This window comes from Cajanus cajan, chromosome 8 (genome assembly GCF_000230855.2).
Source record: "Cajanus cajan strain Asha chromosome 8, NIPB_CcT2T_4, whole genome shotgun sequence".
Taxonomy (NCBI): Eukaryota; Viridiplantae; Streptophyta; class Magnoliopsida; order Fabales; family Fabaceae; genus Cajanus; species Cajanus cajan.
Window position 1 is genome coordinate 16497397 of NC_138524.1, and position 16773 is coordinate 16514169.

The 16773-nt window shown below is 32.5% G+C and overlaps 2 protein-coding genes across 3 annotated transcripts; both read left to right on the top strand.

Annotated features, from left to right (window-relative positions):
• Positions 1-56: 56 nt before the first annotated feature.
• On the top strand, positions 57-7726 carry LOC109807013 (TMV resistance protein N). Its single transcript, XM_083062511.1, has 5 exons — positions 57-2295; positions 2609-3719; positions 3824-4108; positions 4283-5272; positions 5360-7726. The coding sequence occupies exons 1-5, from the start codon at positions 1787-1789 to the stop codon at positions 5852-5854; spliced, it is 3390 nt and encodes a 1129-aa protein (XP_082918637.1). The 5' UTR covers positions 57-1786; the 3' UTR covers positions 5855-7726.
• A 3618-nt stretch (positions 7727-11344) lies between these two features.
• LOC109807892 (TMV resistance protein N) lies at positions 11345-16098 on the top strand. Of its 2 annotated transcripts, XM_083062510.1 has the most exons (6): positions 11950-12090; positions 12225-12307; positions 12402-13512; positions 13617-13901; positions 14073-15062; positions 15150-16098. In XM_083062510.1, exons 3-6 carry the CDS (start codon positions 12496-12498, stop codon positions 15642-15644), a joined length of 2787 nt encoding a protein of 928 aa, XP_082918636.1. In that variant the 5' UTR covers positions 11950-12090; positions 12225-12307; positions 12402-12495; the 3' UTR covers positions 15645-16098. The 2 variants fall into 2 exon arrangements, with proteins under 2 accessions (XP_020226181.2, XP_082918636.1); XM_020370592.3 differs by lacking the exon at positions 12225-12307 and having other exon boundaries at positions 11345-12090.
• Positions 16099-16773: the final 675 nt, after the last annotated feature.

Genomic DNA, 16773 nt, shown 5'->3' on the forward strand with positions numbered 1-16773 from the left:
AAGTAATTCAAGTTTGAGGAATTTTAAATTTCTTTTATTCAAACACATCAAGTGAATTTAGTTTTAGAATGTATTTAATATACTTTGGAAACCGAATTCCGAAACATTTGTCTATTATTAAAAATACGTTCGGGAAAAGAATAATATTATTGGAAAAATAATTACTATAGCAGGGGTGTCTATTGGGAAAAAAGTGGGAGTGTAAAGAGAAGCTCCCTTGTGTTTATGCTTATAATGTTTATCTAATACTGGTTTATTTATGTTAGAAAAATGAAATGAATTTAAGGTCCAAAATTTAAACTTGGTGACCATTTACATGATATAAACACGTGAAGGAAAATTGGTCGTCTATCATCCACATCATATATCCGAAGTATATTCCTTTTGGTACAATGATTTATTTTTGGGCACAAATCCGAATTATTATTACAATAATTTCTTTTATTTTTACTCAAAAGGGAAAGTAGCCATGGAAATAATAAAGTTATTATTAATTATTACCTCTGCGATGCTATTATTAATTGTCCCTGGAGTATGCCAAACAGCAGGGAAAGGGTCAACGGCAAGACAATATAAATGAAAAAAACTGCAACAAACCATTAAGTAGCACACGTTAGGATTAGTTATATCACAAAGAGGAAAAGTAAAATTATTAGTCTTATCAGAAAATACTGTAATAAGCTATATTGAGAGAATGATATTTATTTTTTAAGCATTCAAAGTTTGTGAACGTGATTAGTTACTGTATGTGACCAAGATTAGTTATCATATGGGACGATAATGGTTCATATCAATTATATAATTATAATAAATTAATAGAATAGTGAACCCAACTTGCATGTTCTGAAATAGTGAGTGGCAAATTAATTTGGTGAAAAATGTGAGAAACTTCACGGATGCTGCCACGAAAGTGCGACCAATTATGTCAGCTTTTATTAGGCTGTGTAAAATACCCACTTGTATTTCTATATTTAGTTTTGTAAACAGTTAATATTCATATTTATTTTTGCATAAATAAAAACATTATCAATCTTTTACACAAATATAATAAGCATTTCCCTTACTCAGCATGTGATTTTCATGAAACCAATCATCCTTATATTTCTTACAGCCAATTCTATTTGTGCCCAGAAACAAAATTCTCATTGCCTTTTCCAATTGCAATGTATTTACAACCATGTAAATATATATATATACGACCTGATAATGTACATTGTGCCAATGCTGGAGGTTTTAATTTGAATAACGCTCAATTGGTCGAACAAAAACTATTTTAATAAAATTATTACACATTAAAATTATCTTATTCTCTTCAATCGAGAAAACATGGCAATGGAAAACTAAAGGGAAAATTATTGCAACTTAATTTTTTGGAAGGAGGGTTCAAGATTCTTAAAGGCAACTATGTTGAAGCAGCCAATTGGAAAGTTGAAGATTCTTGAATGCCCAAACCACAAGACCGTTTCAGTGGAAAAAACAGGACATTCAAATAATAATGTTTTCATATACACTAACGTTATGATAATTGAGCAGCCAACTTGGACTTCATGCAATAATGACAATTGCAACTTGATTTCGTCTGAATCTGAGTGCAAAGTCTCAGAAACTTGGTAGAACCTTCCAATAACCATTTCTCTTTACCTCAATACATAATCAAACAACTTCATTCACAGCTTCAACCCTTCATTTCTATCACCTCTTCTTGCTTTTGCTTTTGCATCTTTACACAAATTCTATTACACATCTTTCATTCTCAACAAAATTGCTTCCACTTTTGGCAATTGCAATGGCTTCTAACGCCATCATCCAATGCAGCTCCTCTTCTTCTCACATAATAAGGACTTATGATGTGTTTGTCAGCTTCCGCGGTGAAGACACACGCAACAACTTCACTTCCTTTCTCTTTCATGATCTCAGTAGAAATGGCATTGTGGCTTTCAAAGATGATACACATCTCCACAAAGGTGAATCCATTGCACCCGAGTTGCTACAAGCCATTGAAGGGTCTCGCCTTTTCATTGTGGTCTTCTCTAAGAACTATGCTTCCTCCACTTGGTGCTTGCGTGAATTAGTACACATATGCAATTGCATTCAAACTTCACAAAGGTGTGTTCTTCCTATCTTTTATGATGTTGATCCTTCAGATGTGCGAAAACAGAGTGGATGCTATGAAAAAGCCTTTGTAGAACATGAAGAAAGATTCAGAGAAGATAAAGAGAAGATGGAGGAAGTGCAGACATGGAGAGAATCTCTCACTCGAGTGGCCAATCTCTCTGGTTGGGATATCCAAAACAAGTAAATAATCTTCTCTCATTTCTTGATGGTTCTTTATTTCTTACCTATATAACACTACCTTATATCCATCTGCATATATTCATCATTACATTGTTACGTAGTTTTCTTGTTCTTACTATCCCTTTCTAAAATAGAGTTGAGAGAGGTTGAAGACATAACATGTAGATTGCATACAAACAAATATGCCTTTAATATATTTAGCATTTAAAATAGGAAAAAGTACTGTATTATTTTCATTTCCCATTCATGTACATCCTCTGATTTGGTTCTTTAGGAGATAATTTGGCATTCTTTATTTTCTTTCAAATTTCAGGCCACAATATGCAGAGATTGAAGAAATTGTTCAAAAGATAAAAAGCATATTGGGTCATAAATTTTCATGTCTTCCAAAAGATAATCTAGTTGGAATGGAATCTCGTGTTGAAACATTATCAAGGATATTGTGTTTAGAGTTGGTTAATGATGTTCGAGTTGTCGGAATTAGTGGAATGGGTGGGATAGGAAAGACAACTCTTGCTCATTCTTTATATGAAAGAATCTCTAAACAATATAATTTTTGTTGTTTCATTGATGTAAGCAAAATTTATCAAGCTTCTGGTACTATAGGTGTACAAAAACAGTTACTTTCACAATGCCTTAAAGAAAAGAATCTTGAGATTTTCAATGCTTCCGAGGGAACATGTTTAGTATGGGAAAGGTTACACCATGCAAGGGCACTTATTGTTCTTGATAATGTTGATCAAGATAGGCAACTAAATATGTTTACAGGGAATAGGGAGGCTCTGTTACGTGAATGCCTAGGTGGGGGGAGTAGAATTATCATAATTTCTAGGGATAAACATATATTGAGGAAATATGGAGTAGATGATGTTTATCAAGTCCAACCACTAAATCACGAAGATGCTACCCAATTGTTCTACAAATATGCTTTCAAAGGTAATCATATTATTAGTGGTTATGAGGAGTTGACATATGATATACTATCACATGTTCAAGGCCATCCTTTGGCAATTCAAGTATTGGGCTCATCTTTGTTTGATCGAAATATCTCACAGTGGAAAAGTGCACTGGTTAGATTTAAAGAAAATAAAAGTGACAATATTATAGATATCCTGCGATTAGCTTTTGATGAGTTGGATAACCTAGAGAAGGAGATATTTCTAGATATTGCTTGTTTTTTGAATAATGAAAAGGAAGAATGGGTGATGGAAATTCTAGATTTTCGTGGACTTCATCCTGAATATGGTCTACAAATTCTTGCTGAAAAATCGCTTATAACCATTGAGGATGGGGATATTCGTATGCATGGCTTGTTGATAGATTTGGGAAGATGCATTATTCGAGAAAAATCACCTAACAAACCGATAAAGTGGAGTAGGTTATGGGATTACCAAGATCTATGCAAAGTTATGTCAGACAATATGGTAAAATATTATTTGAGTTTTTAAAATGTTAGGTTGTCATTTTTCTACAATCTATAAATGCTCCCAAAGATCTAACATTTTCTTCCCTTTTTACATTATTATAGGAATCTGTAATAAATCATGAGGCTATAGCTGTTGAGGATTTCCTAATGGAGTTTGATGAAACAACAATAAGGGCTGATGCTATATCAAAAATGAGTAAACTTAAGTTTCTCAAACTTGTCTTTTTGAACTTTTGTGGCAACCTCGATCATCTTTCGAATGAGTTGGGGTATCTTAAATGGTCCGGATATCCTTTTAAGCACTTGCCTTCAAGTTTTCAACCGAACAACCTTATTCATCTGTCCCTACGTAAAAGCAACATGAAACAAGTGTGGAAAGATAAAAAGGTAGTGTAAATTGTTATTCTAACTTTTCTATTTTGTTTTTCTATCAATTAGCAAATAATAAAAAATACAAACTCTATTATGTTATTTACTTTTTTCTCAGATTAATTAAAGAAAGCAAAGAAAGCTGGAATGTTATTATTAACTTTGTTTGCTAATATTGTCCCTTCACTGCAGCCTCTACCCAATTTAAGACATTTGGATCTCGCTCATTCCAAAAACCTAATCCAGATACCAGATCTTGGGGAGGCCCCAAATCTTAGGTTGTTGGATTTGAATGGATGTAAAAAACTCAGGCAGCTTCATCCATCCGTTGGTCTTTTAACAAAGCTGACTCTTTTGAATTTGGAAAAATGTAAAAGTCTTATCAAGACACCACATTTCAGAGAGAACCAAATTCTTGAAACACTAAATTTACGAGGATGTAGACAACTTGAGGAGATCAATCCATCCATTGGTCTTCTGCAAAAGCTTACCTTTTTAGATTTGGGTAGGTGTGAAAATCTAATAAGCTTACCCAATAGCATATTGTGCCTAAGTTCTCTAGAATATTTGAATCTCTCTGGCTGTCCGAAATTGTTTAATATCCAGTTGTTACATGAAGCAAGGGATGAAGAGCAAATGAAGAAGCTTTGTATAGGTGAATCTCCAATTTGTTCGCACTCAACATCGTCCATCATGAAAAGGTGGTTTAAGTCACCTTTACATTTGTTGCAATCTAGAGCACATAAAGGTTCGGTGAGTCGCTTGTTGCCTTCCTCGCCTACACTTGCTTGTATGCGTGAACTTCATCTAAATTTCTGCAATTTAGTTCAAATACCTGATGCTATTGGAAATTTACATCTCCTAGAATCCCTATATTTAGAGGGAAACAATTTTGCCACACTGCCAAGCCTCAAAAAGCTTTGGAAGCTGTACTATTTAAATTTACAAGATTGTAGGCAGTTGAAATATTTACCTGAGCTTCCTTTACGAACTGACTTATCATCAGAAAGATACCAGTGCCCAGAGTATTTAAATAGGGATCTTTATGAGATAAGAGAGTATTTGAGCTTTGAAGTTTACAAGTACAAGGAAGCAGGATTAAATATTTATGGTTGTCAAGAATTAGTTGAGTTGGAACGTTGCACTAGCATGGCTTTTTCATGGACGAGACAAATTCTTGAGGTGTGTCCACTCCTTCCTTTCTTTCTTTTTCTTTGTGTGTGTGTGTGGGAACTAGGAACTAACACATAGTTGTGTCTGTGATACTAGGCTCATAACCAATACAAACGTCCGTGTCTATCCTACAATGATGTGTTTCCTCTACGCATTGGAAGTGTTATTGGAGGAAGTGATATACCTAGCTGGTTCAGCAATGAGTGCGTAGGCATAAGTAGTTTAATAACCATAGATAAATCACCTCTTATGCAGAAAGGCAATAATTGCATTGGTCTTGCTTGTTGTCTAGTATTTGGACCTCCTTCTGGAATAATGGCTCATCCCGAAATAGAATCAAATCATCATTTTCGTGCTGAGATTCCGTTGTTTTTAGGAGAAGATCAAGTCACTAAAGATCACTTGTGGTTGTTCTATTATGCTTTACCACAATCCTTGTTGACGTGCAGGGATCCACATTGGAAATTGGAAATTGAGATAACAAACATTGAAAGTTGGACTTTTGAGGTGAAAAAATATGGGTATCGTTGGCTTTATGATAAACACCTAGAAGTATCAAACTTAATAATGATGCCGAGTCCAAATTCGTGAGCTTGGAAGCACAACCTTTTGGCAATTGAGGAAACCAAGTACCAATTGCATATTTCTGCTACACTTCCATCATATAGAAGCATTGGAGGCATCATGGAATATGTATGCAAGATTAGTATCAATAGACCAAACAAGGATTCACAGTAAAATTGCAATTCATAATAACTCCATGGATATCTTTACAAGTTGCACTTAGATGAAATTTAGTGCTAATTTGTTTGATTACAAATGGAAGAAATGCTCTTGGTCTTTTTTTTTTTTTTTTTCTTATTATTTAAGAAATGTAAAGCATATTAAAGTTGTTCCATAATCAATTTCCACATCTTGCATGTTGGGAAAAGAAACCTTCAAACAGCGGAAGTGCACACACAAAAATAGAGAAACAAAAACAAACTCAGAAATTAACGTGGTTCGACACTTCTTACTTACATCCACAAACACACTCTGCAAATTATTTTATTTCTCTCCACTTACAATTTTTACAAGGACAAAATTGCAAACCCTCTCATTCACAAGTTTTCTGGAAAAACTTGGAAACCTTCATACACAAGTTTTCTGGCGAAACTTGAAATCCCTCTCATGACACACAACTACCCAAGTCTCCAATACACCTATTGGAACCAATGTTGTTGTGGTGAGTAGACCCAAACTATCACCCCTTATATATAGTAGTAGTCTACCACTTCCCTTCTTCAAACTACCCAATGTAGGAATTTGGAGGATACCCACACACTTTGGGCACAACATTGCATCTGTAGGATCCTTCTGTTGGTAAGCATATGATTATTTTTTTTTTTTTTATATGTTTCTAATCCTTTTTAAATTGACATATAATAACATATGCTACTTTTGTTTTTCAAGTTATACTACTCATTATCACAAGAGATTTTAAAAAACGATTCCATGTATTGGTCAATGTAATAATTAGGACATTAAAAAAAGAACAAAATTGTAGACTAACTAGAAAGGAAATGAAGGAAATATATTTGAAGTTTGGCTTAACTTATCTTTGTTTTATGCATTCAAGTCTTATATACTTAAAGAAAATAGAACTTACTTTTGTTTCATATTTTGATCCAAACAGTCATTGCCTTGTTCCTTGATATTGAAGGGCATGACTAGTCTCAAGGATTTTGATTCTTAACAAAATAATTGGAAAACAAAATGCATTATTTGTTGTAATTTTTTGGAAACTAAATTGAAGATTGAACAAACAAGGAAAATGCTTCTAAAAACCCAAAATGATTGTTAGAGACACAATTTTACTCAAATTGAAAATTGAAGATTTAAGTTGCTTAGAAAGGATAAATTTTGTTGGGATACAAACAAGTCTCACATCATTTAGAAGAAATATGGGTATGGTTGGCTTTATGAGAAACACCTAGAAGTATCAAACTTGATAATGATGAACAACCCAAATTCGTGAGCTTGGAAGCACAACTTTTTGGCAATTGAGGAAGCCATGTACCAACTGCATATTTCTCCTACACTTCCATCATATAGAAGGATTGGAGGCATCATCGAATATGGATGCAAGATTAGTAACAATAGACTAAACAAGGATGCACAGTAGAATTCAAATTCACAATGACTCCATGGATATCTTTACAAGTTGCACTAAGATTATATTTAGTGCTACTTTGTTTAATTACAGATGGAAGAAATGCTCTTGGTCTTTTTTATTTATTTATTATTATTATTTAAAAAATGTAAAGCATATTAAAATTTTTCAATAATTAGTTTCCACATCTTGCATTTGTAGGATCCTTCTGTTTGTAAGCATATGATTCTTTTTCTTTTGTTTTATATGTTTCTAATCATTTTTATATTGACATATAATAATATTATGCTCCTTTTGTTGGTTTTATACTACTCATGATCGCAACAAGAGATTTTAATAATTGATTCCTTGTATTGGTCAATGTAATAATCATGATGACATTAAAAAAAAGGAACAAGATTGTAGAATAACTAGAAAGGAAATGAGGGAAAATATATTTGAAGATTGACTTTAAGTAGTAACTGTTGCACTTTAAGTTTTGTTCCTTGAGATATCTGTTACAACTAAATATTCATATTAAATGCATGTGCTTTCCTTCTTTAAGATGAGTCTTAGATGGAGGATGGTGTTATTGTAATAAAAATCCCAAATTCTTCGATGACTAAAAACTGTTATTATTATTATTATTATTTTTTATAAACATGGTTTACGTAGTCTCAAAATTAATGATTAATGAATAATTTACACTTACAAAAATATGATTTTATTGACCAAACATTAATTTAATACTCGATAAACCCACTACTCATGTCTTAGATTGTAAAATTATTAGGTGATCATAATTACATAATCTCTAACTAGTCTCTATATAATATGTAATAAAGGGTTATTAATTTTTTCTTGTAAAATAAAAAACTTAAATACATGTATAGTAATTGGTTGGGGTCATAGACACGTGATAGTCTTGAACTAACCAATAATTTGTCCTCAGAACATGCCATACAATTGCTGGACCAAGAGGCTCGGTTCAAAAATTGTTAATTTTGAATTATCAAAAAAGAAAATAGAAACATATGTTTGGACCTTACATTTATGAGTTTATATGACAAACCTTATTGAATAACCAAGGTTATGGGGGAAAAATCTGATTAGCCCTGGTAACATGTAAAACAAATTTGTGACCGTTTGGAAGCTTTTATGATCCTATATGTGAAAAACATAAATCAAGCAACATTTGTTCTTCCAACTAGTGTTTGTTATCAAGAAACTATAATCATGACCCATTTCTAGATCAAAAACCTATATATACTTCAATGTTTCTAAAAGTTGAGAAAAATCTAACAGCTTTCTAATTTGTCTGGATCTATATCTTGATAGCACATTTCCATCATTTGATTTGGGCATGTGCTTTGGGCATGTGCTTGAGAAATGATAGGGGGAGCCTTCCCACTTGCAAAAACTGTGTTCTAAGGGTATAATTCTAGTTGTTTAGGTAAAGGCTTTGGTCCTTTTTTAGGTAATTAACTGGTTGACTGATTTGAGTTTCAACATGTTATCTCTTGTTAGTATATAATAGTTGTCAAGGGAATAGTTGGAGGAATAATAGAAACTTATTTGTATTGAGAGAATAGTAGTAGTTGTGGTAATTGTTGTTGATGTTGTTGATGTTACAATGAAGATCCAATTTGCCTATTTATAGGCATGGTACTCCATCTCTAGATGATGGTGGAAATATCTAGAATTTTCTATACTATTTAAGTCTCTACACTTTTTTAGATTTTTCTAGAGACTTATACACATTTATTGTGCCGAGAACTGACTTGAGCGTCGGAGTGTCTTTGCAGGCACCCCCCACTTCGTTTCGGATCATTCGGACAATTACAAGAAGACCGGGACCCAAGACTCGACCCGTAACGACTAAGACAATCAAAAGTGTGTATCCTAATACAGGAACATAATCATTTGTAAAAATTCTTTAAATTCTTTCAAAAGCAAATAAGAATTTGAAATTCTTTATTTATTTTTTATTTCTTATTACATTTATATATCTTTTATTTCTTATGTTTCCTTTTGTTTCTCTCTCCTCTCTCCTTTTTTTCCTCTCCCAATTTCTTTTCTTTGTTCTCTCTAAATTTTATCTCTTCCCCCTATTTCTCTTTTCTCTTCCCTCTTTCTATTTTGTTTTTTCTCTTTTCTTATTTATTTACCTCCTACCTTTATCATCTCTCCTTCAAAATCGACATAAAAATATATTAATAATTTATAATTATTAATATTATCTAATAATAATTTTAAAACTATTAAATATTTTAAAAGTTGACTAATATTTATTTTTTGTAAATTTTAATCTTAAAATTTTAACATATGTATGTGTTATATATATGTATATAAATCAATTTTACTCATAATGAAAATTAAATTATCATATCTAAACTAAAAATTTAAAATTTAAAAAATTTGAATTGATTTATTTAAACAAAATATTTAAAGAATGATAAAAATTAAAATTAAAGTAATTCAAATTTGAGGAATTTTAAATTTCTTTTATTCAAACACATCAAGTGAATTTAGTTTTAGAATGTATTTAATATACTTTGGAAACCGAATTCCGAAACATTTGTCTATTATTAAAAATACGTTCGGGAAAAGAATAATATTATTGGAAAAATAATTACTATAGCAGGGGTGTCTATTGGGAAAAAAGTGGGAGTGTAAAGAGAAGCTCCCTTGTGTTTATGCTTATAATGTTTATCTAATACTGGTTTATTTATGTTAGAAAAATGAAATGAATTTAAGGTCCAAAATTTAAACTTGGTGACCATTTACATGATATAAACTCGTGAAGGAAAATTGGTTGTGGATCATCCACATCATATAAGTATATTCTTTATGGTACAATGATTTATTTTTGGGCACAAATCCGAATTATTATTACAATAATTTCTTTTATTTTTACTCAAAAGGGAAAGTAGCCATGGAAATAATAAAGTTATTATTAATTATTACCTCTGCCATGCTATTATTAATTAAGTGTCCCTGGAGTATGCCAAACAGCAGGGAAAGGGTCAACGGCAAGACAATATAAATGAAAAAAACTGCAACAAACCATTAAGTAGCACACGTTAGGATTAGTTATATCACAAAGAGGAAAAGTAAAATTATTAGTCTTATCAGAAAATACTGTAATAAACTATATTGAGAGAATGATATTTATTTTTTAAGCATTCAAAGTTTGTGAACGTGATTAGTTACTGTAATGTGACCAAGATTAGTTATCATATGGGACGATAATAGTTCATATCAATTATATAATTATAATAAATTAATAGAATAGTGAACCCAACTTGCATGTTCTGAAATAGTGAGTGGCAAATTAATTTGGTGAAAAATGTGAGAAACTTCACGGATGCTGCCACGAAAGTGCGACCAATTCTGTCAGATTTTATTAGGCTGCGTAAAATACCCACTTGTATTTCTATATTTAGCTTTGTAAACAGTTAATATTCATATCTATTTTTGCATAAATAAAAATATTATCAATCTTTTACACAAATATAATAAGCATTTCCCTTACTCAGAAACAAAATTCTCATTGCCTTTTTCAATTCCAATGTGTTTACAACCATGTAAATATATATATGTATACGACCTGATAATGTACATTGTGCCAATGCTGGAGGTTTTAATTAGAATAATGATGTGGAACAAAAACTATTTTAATAAAATTATTACACATTAAAATTATCTTATTCTCTTCAATCGAGAAAACATGGCAATGGAAAACTAAAGTGAAAATTATTGCTACTTAATTTTTTGGAAGGAGGGTTGAAGATTCTTAAAGGCAACTATGTTGAAGCAGCCAAATCGAATTTTGAAGATTCTTGAATGCCCAAACCACAAGACCGTTTCAGTGGAAAAAACAGGACATTCAAATAATAATGTTTTCATATACACTAACATTAAGATAATTGAGCAGCCAACTTGGACTAGATGCAATAGTGACAATTGCAACTTGATTTTGTCTGAATCTGAGAGCAAAGTGTCAGAAAATTGGTAGAAGCTGCCAAGAACCATTTCTCTTTACCTCAATACATAATCAAACAACTTTCACAGCTTCAACCCTTCATTTCTATCACCCCTTCTTGCCTTTGCATTTCCATCTCTACACAAATTCCATTACACATCTTTCATTCTCTACAAGTTTGCTTCCACTTTTGGCAATTGCAATGGCTTCTAACGCCATCATCCAATGCAGCTCCTCTTCTTCTCACATGATAAGGACTTATGATGTGTTTGTCAGCTTCCGCGGTGAAGACACACGCAACAACTTCACTTCCTTTCTCTTTCATGATCTCAGTAGAAATGGCATTGTGGCTTTCAAAGATGATACGCATCTCCACAAAGGTGAATCCATTGCACCCGAGTTACTACAAGCCATTGAAGGGTCTCGCCTTTTCATTGTGGTCTTCTCTAAGAATTATGCTTCCTCCACTTGGTGCTTGCGTGAATTAGCACATATATGCAATTGCATTCAAACTTCACAAAGGCGTGTTCTTCCTATCTTTTATGATGTTGATCCTTCAGATGTGCGAAAACAGAGTGGATGCTATGAAAAAGCCTTTGTAGAACATGAAGAAAGATTCAGAGAAGATAAAGAGAAGATGGAGGAAGTGCAGACATGGAGAGAATCTCTCACTCGAGTGGCCAATCTCTCTGGTTGGGATATCCAAAACAAGTAAATAATCTTCTCTCATTTTTTGATGGATCTTAATTTCTTATCCACACAACACTACCTTATATCCAGTTGCATATATTCATCTTTACGTAATTACTAATTTTTCTTGTTTTTACTATCCCTTTCTAAAATAGAGTTGAGAAAGGTTGAAGACGTAACATATAGATTGCATACAAACAAATGTGTTTAATGTAATTAGCATATAAAAAGGGAAAAAGTACGGTATTATTTTCATTTCCTATTCATTTACATCCTGTAATTTGGTTCTCTAGGTGATAATTTGTCATTTTTTATTTTCTTTCAAATTTCAGGCCACAATATGCAGAGATTGAAGAAATTACTCAAAAGATAAAAAGCATATTGGGTCATAAATTTTCATGTCTTCCAAAAGATAATCTAGTTGGGATGGAATCTCGTGTTGAAACATTATCAAGGATTTTGTGTTTAGAATTGGTTAATGATGTTCGAGTTGTCGGAATTAGTGGAATGGGTGGGATAGGAAAGACAACTCTTGCTCATTCTTTATATGAAAGAATCTCTGAACAATATAATTTTTGTTGTTTTATTGATGTAAGCAAAATTTATCGAGCTTCTGGTACTATAGGTGTACAAAAACAGTTACTTTCTCAATGTCTTAAAGAAAAGAATCTTGAGATTTACAATGCTTGTGAGGGAACATGTTTAGTTTGGGAAAGGTTACACCATGCAAGGGCACTTATTGTTCTTGATAATGTTGACCAAGATAGGCAACTAAGTATGTTTACAGGGAATAGGGACTCTATGTTACGTGAATGTCTAGGTAGAGGGAGTAGAATTATCATAATTTCTAGGGATAAACATATATTGAGGAAACATGGAGTGGATGATGTTTATCAAGTCCAACCATTGAATTGCGAAGATGCTACTCAGTTGTTCTACAAATATGCTTTCAAAGGTAATCATATTATGAGTGATTATGAGGAGTTGACATATGATATACTATCACATGTTCAAGGCCATCCTTTGGCAATTCAAGTGTTGGGCTCATCTTTGTTTGACCGAAATATCTCACAGTGGAAAAGTGCATTGGTTAGACTTAAAGAAAATAAAAGTGACAATATCATAGATTTCCTAAGATTAGGTTTTGATGAGTTGGATAACCTAGAGAAGGAGATATTTTTAGATATTGCTTGTTTCTTCAATAATGAAAAGGAAGAAAGTGTGATGGAGATTCTAGCTTTTCGTGAATTTCATCCTGAAAATGGTCTACAAGTTCTTGTTGATAAATCACTTATAACTGTTGAGGATGGGGATATTCATATGCATGACTTGTTGATAGATTTGGGAAGGTGCATTGTTCGAGAAAAATCACCTAAGGAACCAATAAAGTGGAGTAGGTTGTGGGATTATCAAGATCTACACAAAGTTATGTCAGACAATATGGTAAAATATTATTTGAGTTTTTAAAATGTTAGGTTGTCATTTTTCTATGATTTATAAATACTTGCAAAGATCTAACATCTTCTTCCCATTTTATATTATTATAGGAATCTGTAATAAATCATGAGGCCATAGCTGTTATAGATATCCTAATGAAGTTTGATGAAACAACAATAAGGGCTGATGCTCTATCAAAAATGAGTAAACTTAAGTTTCTCAAACTTGAATTTGTGAACTTTTGTGGCAACCTCGATCATCTTTGTAATGAGTTGGGATATCTTATATGGTTTGGATATCCTTTTAAGCACTTGCCTCCAAGTTTTCAACCGGACAACCTTGTTCAATTGTCCCTACGTAAAAGCAACATCAAACAAGTGTGGAAAGATAAAAAGGTAGTGTAGATTGTTATTCTAACTTTTTCTATTTTGTTTCTATATCAATTAGCAAATAAAAAATACAAACTCTATTATGTTATTTACTTTTTCTCAAATTAATTAAAGAAAGCAAAGAAAGCTAGAATGTTATTATTAACTTTGTTTGCTACTATTGTCCTTTCTTTGCAGCCTCTACCCAATTTAAGACATTTGGATCTCGCTCATTCCAAAAACCTAATCCAGATACCAGATCTTGGGGAGGCCCCAAATCTTAGGTTGTTGGATTTGAATGGATGTAAAAAACTCAAGCAGCTTCATCCATCCGTTGGTCTTTTAACAAAGCTGACTCTTTTGAATTTGGAAAAATGTAAAAGTCTTATCAAGACACCACATTTCAAAGAGAACCAAATTCTTGAAACACTAAATTTACGAGGATGTAGACAACTCAAGGAGATAAATCCATCCATTGGTCTTCTGCAAAAGCTTACCTTTTTAGACTTGGGTAGGTGTGAAAATCTAATAAGCTTACCCAATAGCATATTGTGCTTAAGTTCTCTAGAATATTTGAATCTCTCTCGTTGTCCAAAATTGTTTAATACCCAGTTGTTAGATGAAGCAAGGGATGAAGAGCAAATGAAGAAGCTTTGTATAGGTGAATCTCCAATTTCTTCCCACTCAACATCGTCCATCATGAAAAGGTGGTTTAAGTCACCTTTACATTTGTTGCATTCTAGAGCACATAAAGGTTCGGTGAGTCGCTTGTTGCCTTCCTCGCCTACACTTGCTTGTATGCGTGAACTTCATCTAAATTTCTGCAATTTAGTTCAAATACCTGATGCTATTGGAAATTTACATCTCCTAGAATCCCTATATTTAGAGGGAAACAATTTTGCCACACTGCCAAGCCTCAAAAAGCTTTGGAAGCTGTACTATTTAAATTTACAAGATTGTAGGCAGTTGAAATATTTACCTGAGCTTCCTTTACGAACTGACTTATCATCAGAAAGATACCAGTGCCCAGAGTATTTAAATATGGATCTTTATGAGATAAGAGAGTATTTGAGCTTTGAAGTTTACAAGTACAAGGAAGCAGGATTAAATATTTATGGTTGTCAAGAATTAGTTGAGTTGGAACGTTGCACTAGCATGGCTTTTTCATGGACGAGACAAATTCTTGAGGTGTGTCCACTCCTTCCTTTCTTTCTTTTTCTTTGTGTGTGTGTGTGGGAACTAGGAACTAACACATAGTTGTGTCTGTGATACTAGGCTCATAACCAATACAAACGTCCGTGTCTATCCTACAATGATGTGTTTCCTCTACGCATTGGAAGCGTTATTGGAGGAAGTGAAATACCTAGTTGGTTCAGCAATGAGCGCGTAGGCATGGGCAGTTTGATAACCATTGATAAATCACCCCTTATGCAAGAAGGCAATAATTGCATTGGCCTTGCTTGTTGTCTAGTATTTGGACCTCCTTCTGAAGAAAAGGCTCCTCCCAAAACAGAATCAGATCATCATTTTCGTGCTGAGATTCCGCTATTTTTGGGAAAAGATCAAGTCACAGAAGATCACTTGTGGTTGTTCTATTATGCTTTACCACAATCCTTGTTGACGTGCAGGGATCCACATTTGAAATTGGAAATTGAGATAACGAACATTGGAAGTTGGACTTTTGAGGTGAAAAAATATGGGTATGGTTGGCTTTATGAGAAACACCTAGAAGTATCAAACTTGATAATGATGAACAACCCAAATTCGTGAGCTTGGAAGCACAACTTTTTGGCAATTGAGGAAGCCATGTACCAACTGCATATTTCTGTTACACTTCCATCATATAGAAGGATTTGAGGCATCATCGAATATGGATGCAAGATTAGTAACAATAGACCAAACAAGGATGCACAGTAGAATTCAAATTCACAATGACTCCATGGATATCCTTACAAGTTGCACTAATATTATATTTAGTGCTACTTTGTTTGATTACAGATGGAAGAAATGCTCTTGGTCTTTTTTTTTTTTTTTTTTTTAATTTATTATTATTATTTAAAAAATGTAAAGCATATTAAAATTTTTCAATAATTAGTTTCCACATCTTGCATTTGTAGGATCCTTCTGTTTGTAAGCATATGATTCTTTTTCTTTTGTTTTATATGTTTCTAATCATTTTTATATTGACATATAATAATATTATGCTCCTTTTGTTGGTTTTATACTACTCATGATCGCAACAAGAGATTTTAATAATTGATTCCTTGTATTGGTCAATGTAATAATCATGATGACATTAAAAAAAACGGAACAAGATTGTAGAATAACTAGAAAGGAAATGAGGGAAAATATATTTGAAGATTGACTTTAAGTAGTAACTGTTGCACATTATGTTTTGTTCTTTGATGTATCTGTTATAACTAAATATTCATATTAAATGCATGTGCTTTCCTTCTTTAAGATGAGTCTTAGATATGAAGGATGGTGTTATTGTAATAAAAATCCCAAAATCATGGATGACTAAAAACTGTTAATTTTTTTTTTTCATAAGCATGATTTACATAGTCTCAAAACTAATGATCAGTGAATAATTTACACTTGCAAAATATGTTTTTTGTTGACCAAACATTAATTCAATACTTGATAGGCCCACTACTCATGCCTTAGATCGAAAAATTATTAAGTAATCATAAATCACATTTATCTCTAACTAGTCTCTATATAATATATAATAAAGTGTTATTAATTTTTTCTTGTAAAATAAAAAACATAAATACATATCGTATAGTAGTTGGTTGGAGTCATAAATACCTTATAATCTTGAACTAACTAATAATTTCTCCTCAGAACATGATATACAATTGCTGGACCAAGAGGCTTGGTTCAAAAATTGTTAATT

Coding starts and splice junctions, on each gene's coding strand:
- LOC109807013 (XM_083062511.1), top strand. CDS start 1,787: ATGGCTTCTAACGCCATCATCCAATGCAGCTCCTCTTCTTCTCACATA. Junction 2,296..2,608: donor GGTTGGGATATCCAAAACAA/GTAAATAATCTT, acceptor TTCAAATTTCAG/GCCACAATATGCAGAGATTG. Junction 4,109..4,282: donor AAGTGTGGAAAGATAAAAAG/GTAGTGTAAATT, acceptor CCTTCACTGCAG/CCTCTACCCAATTTAAGACA.
- LOC109807892 (XM_020370592.3), top strand. CDS start 11,582: ATGGCTTCTAACGCCATCATCCAATGCAGCTCCTCTTCTTCTCACATG. Junction 12,091..12,401: donor GGTTGGGATATCCAAAACAA/GTAAATAATCTT, acceptor TTCAAATTTCAG/GCCACAATATGCAGAGATTG. Junction 13,513..13,616: donor AAGTTATGTCAGACAATATG/GTAAAATATTAT, acceptor ATATTATTATAG/GAATCTGTAATAAATCATGA.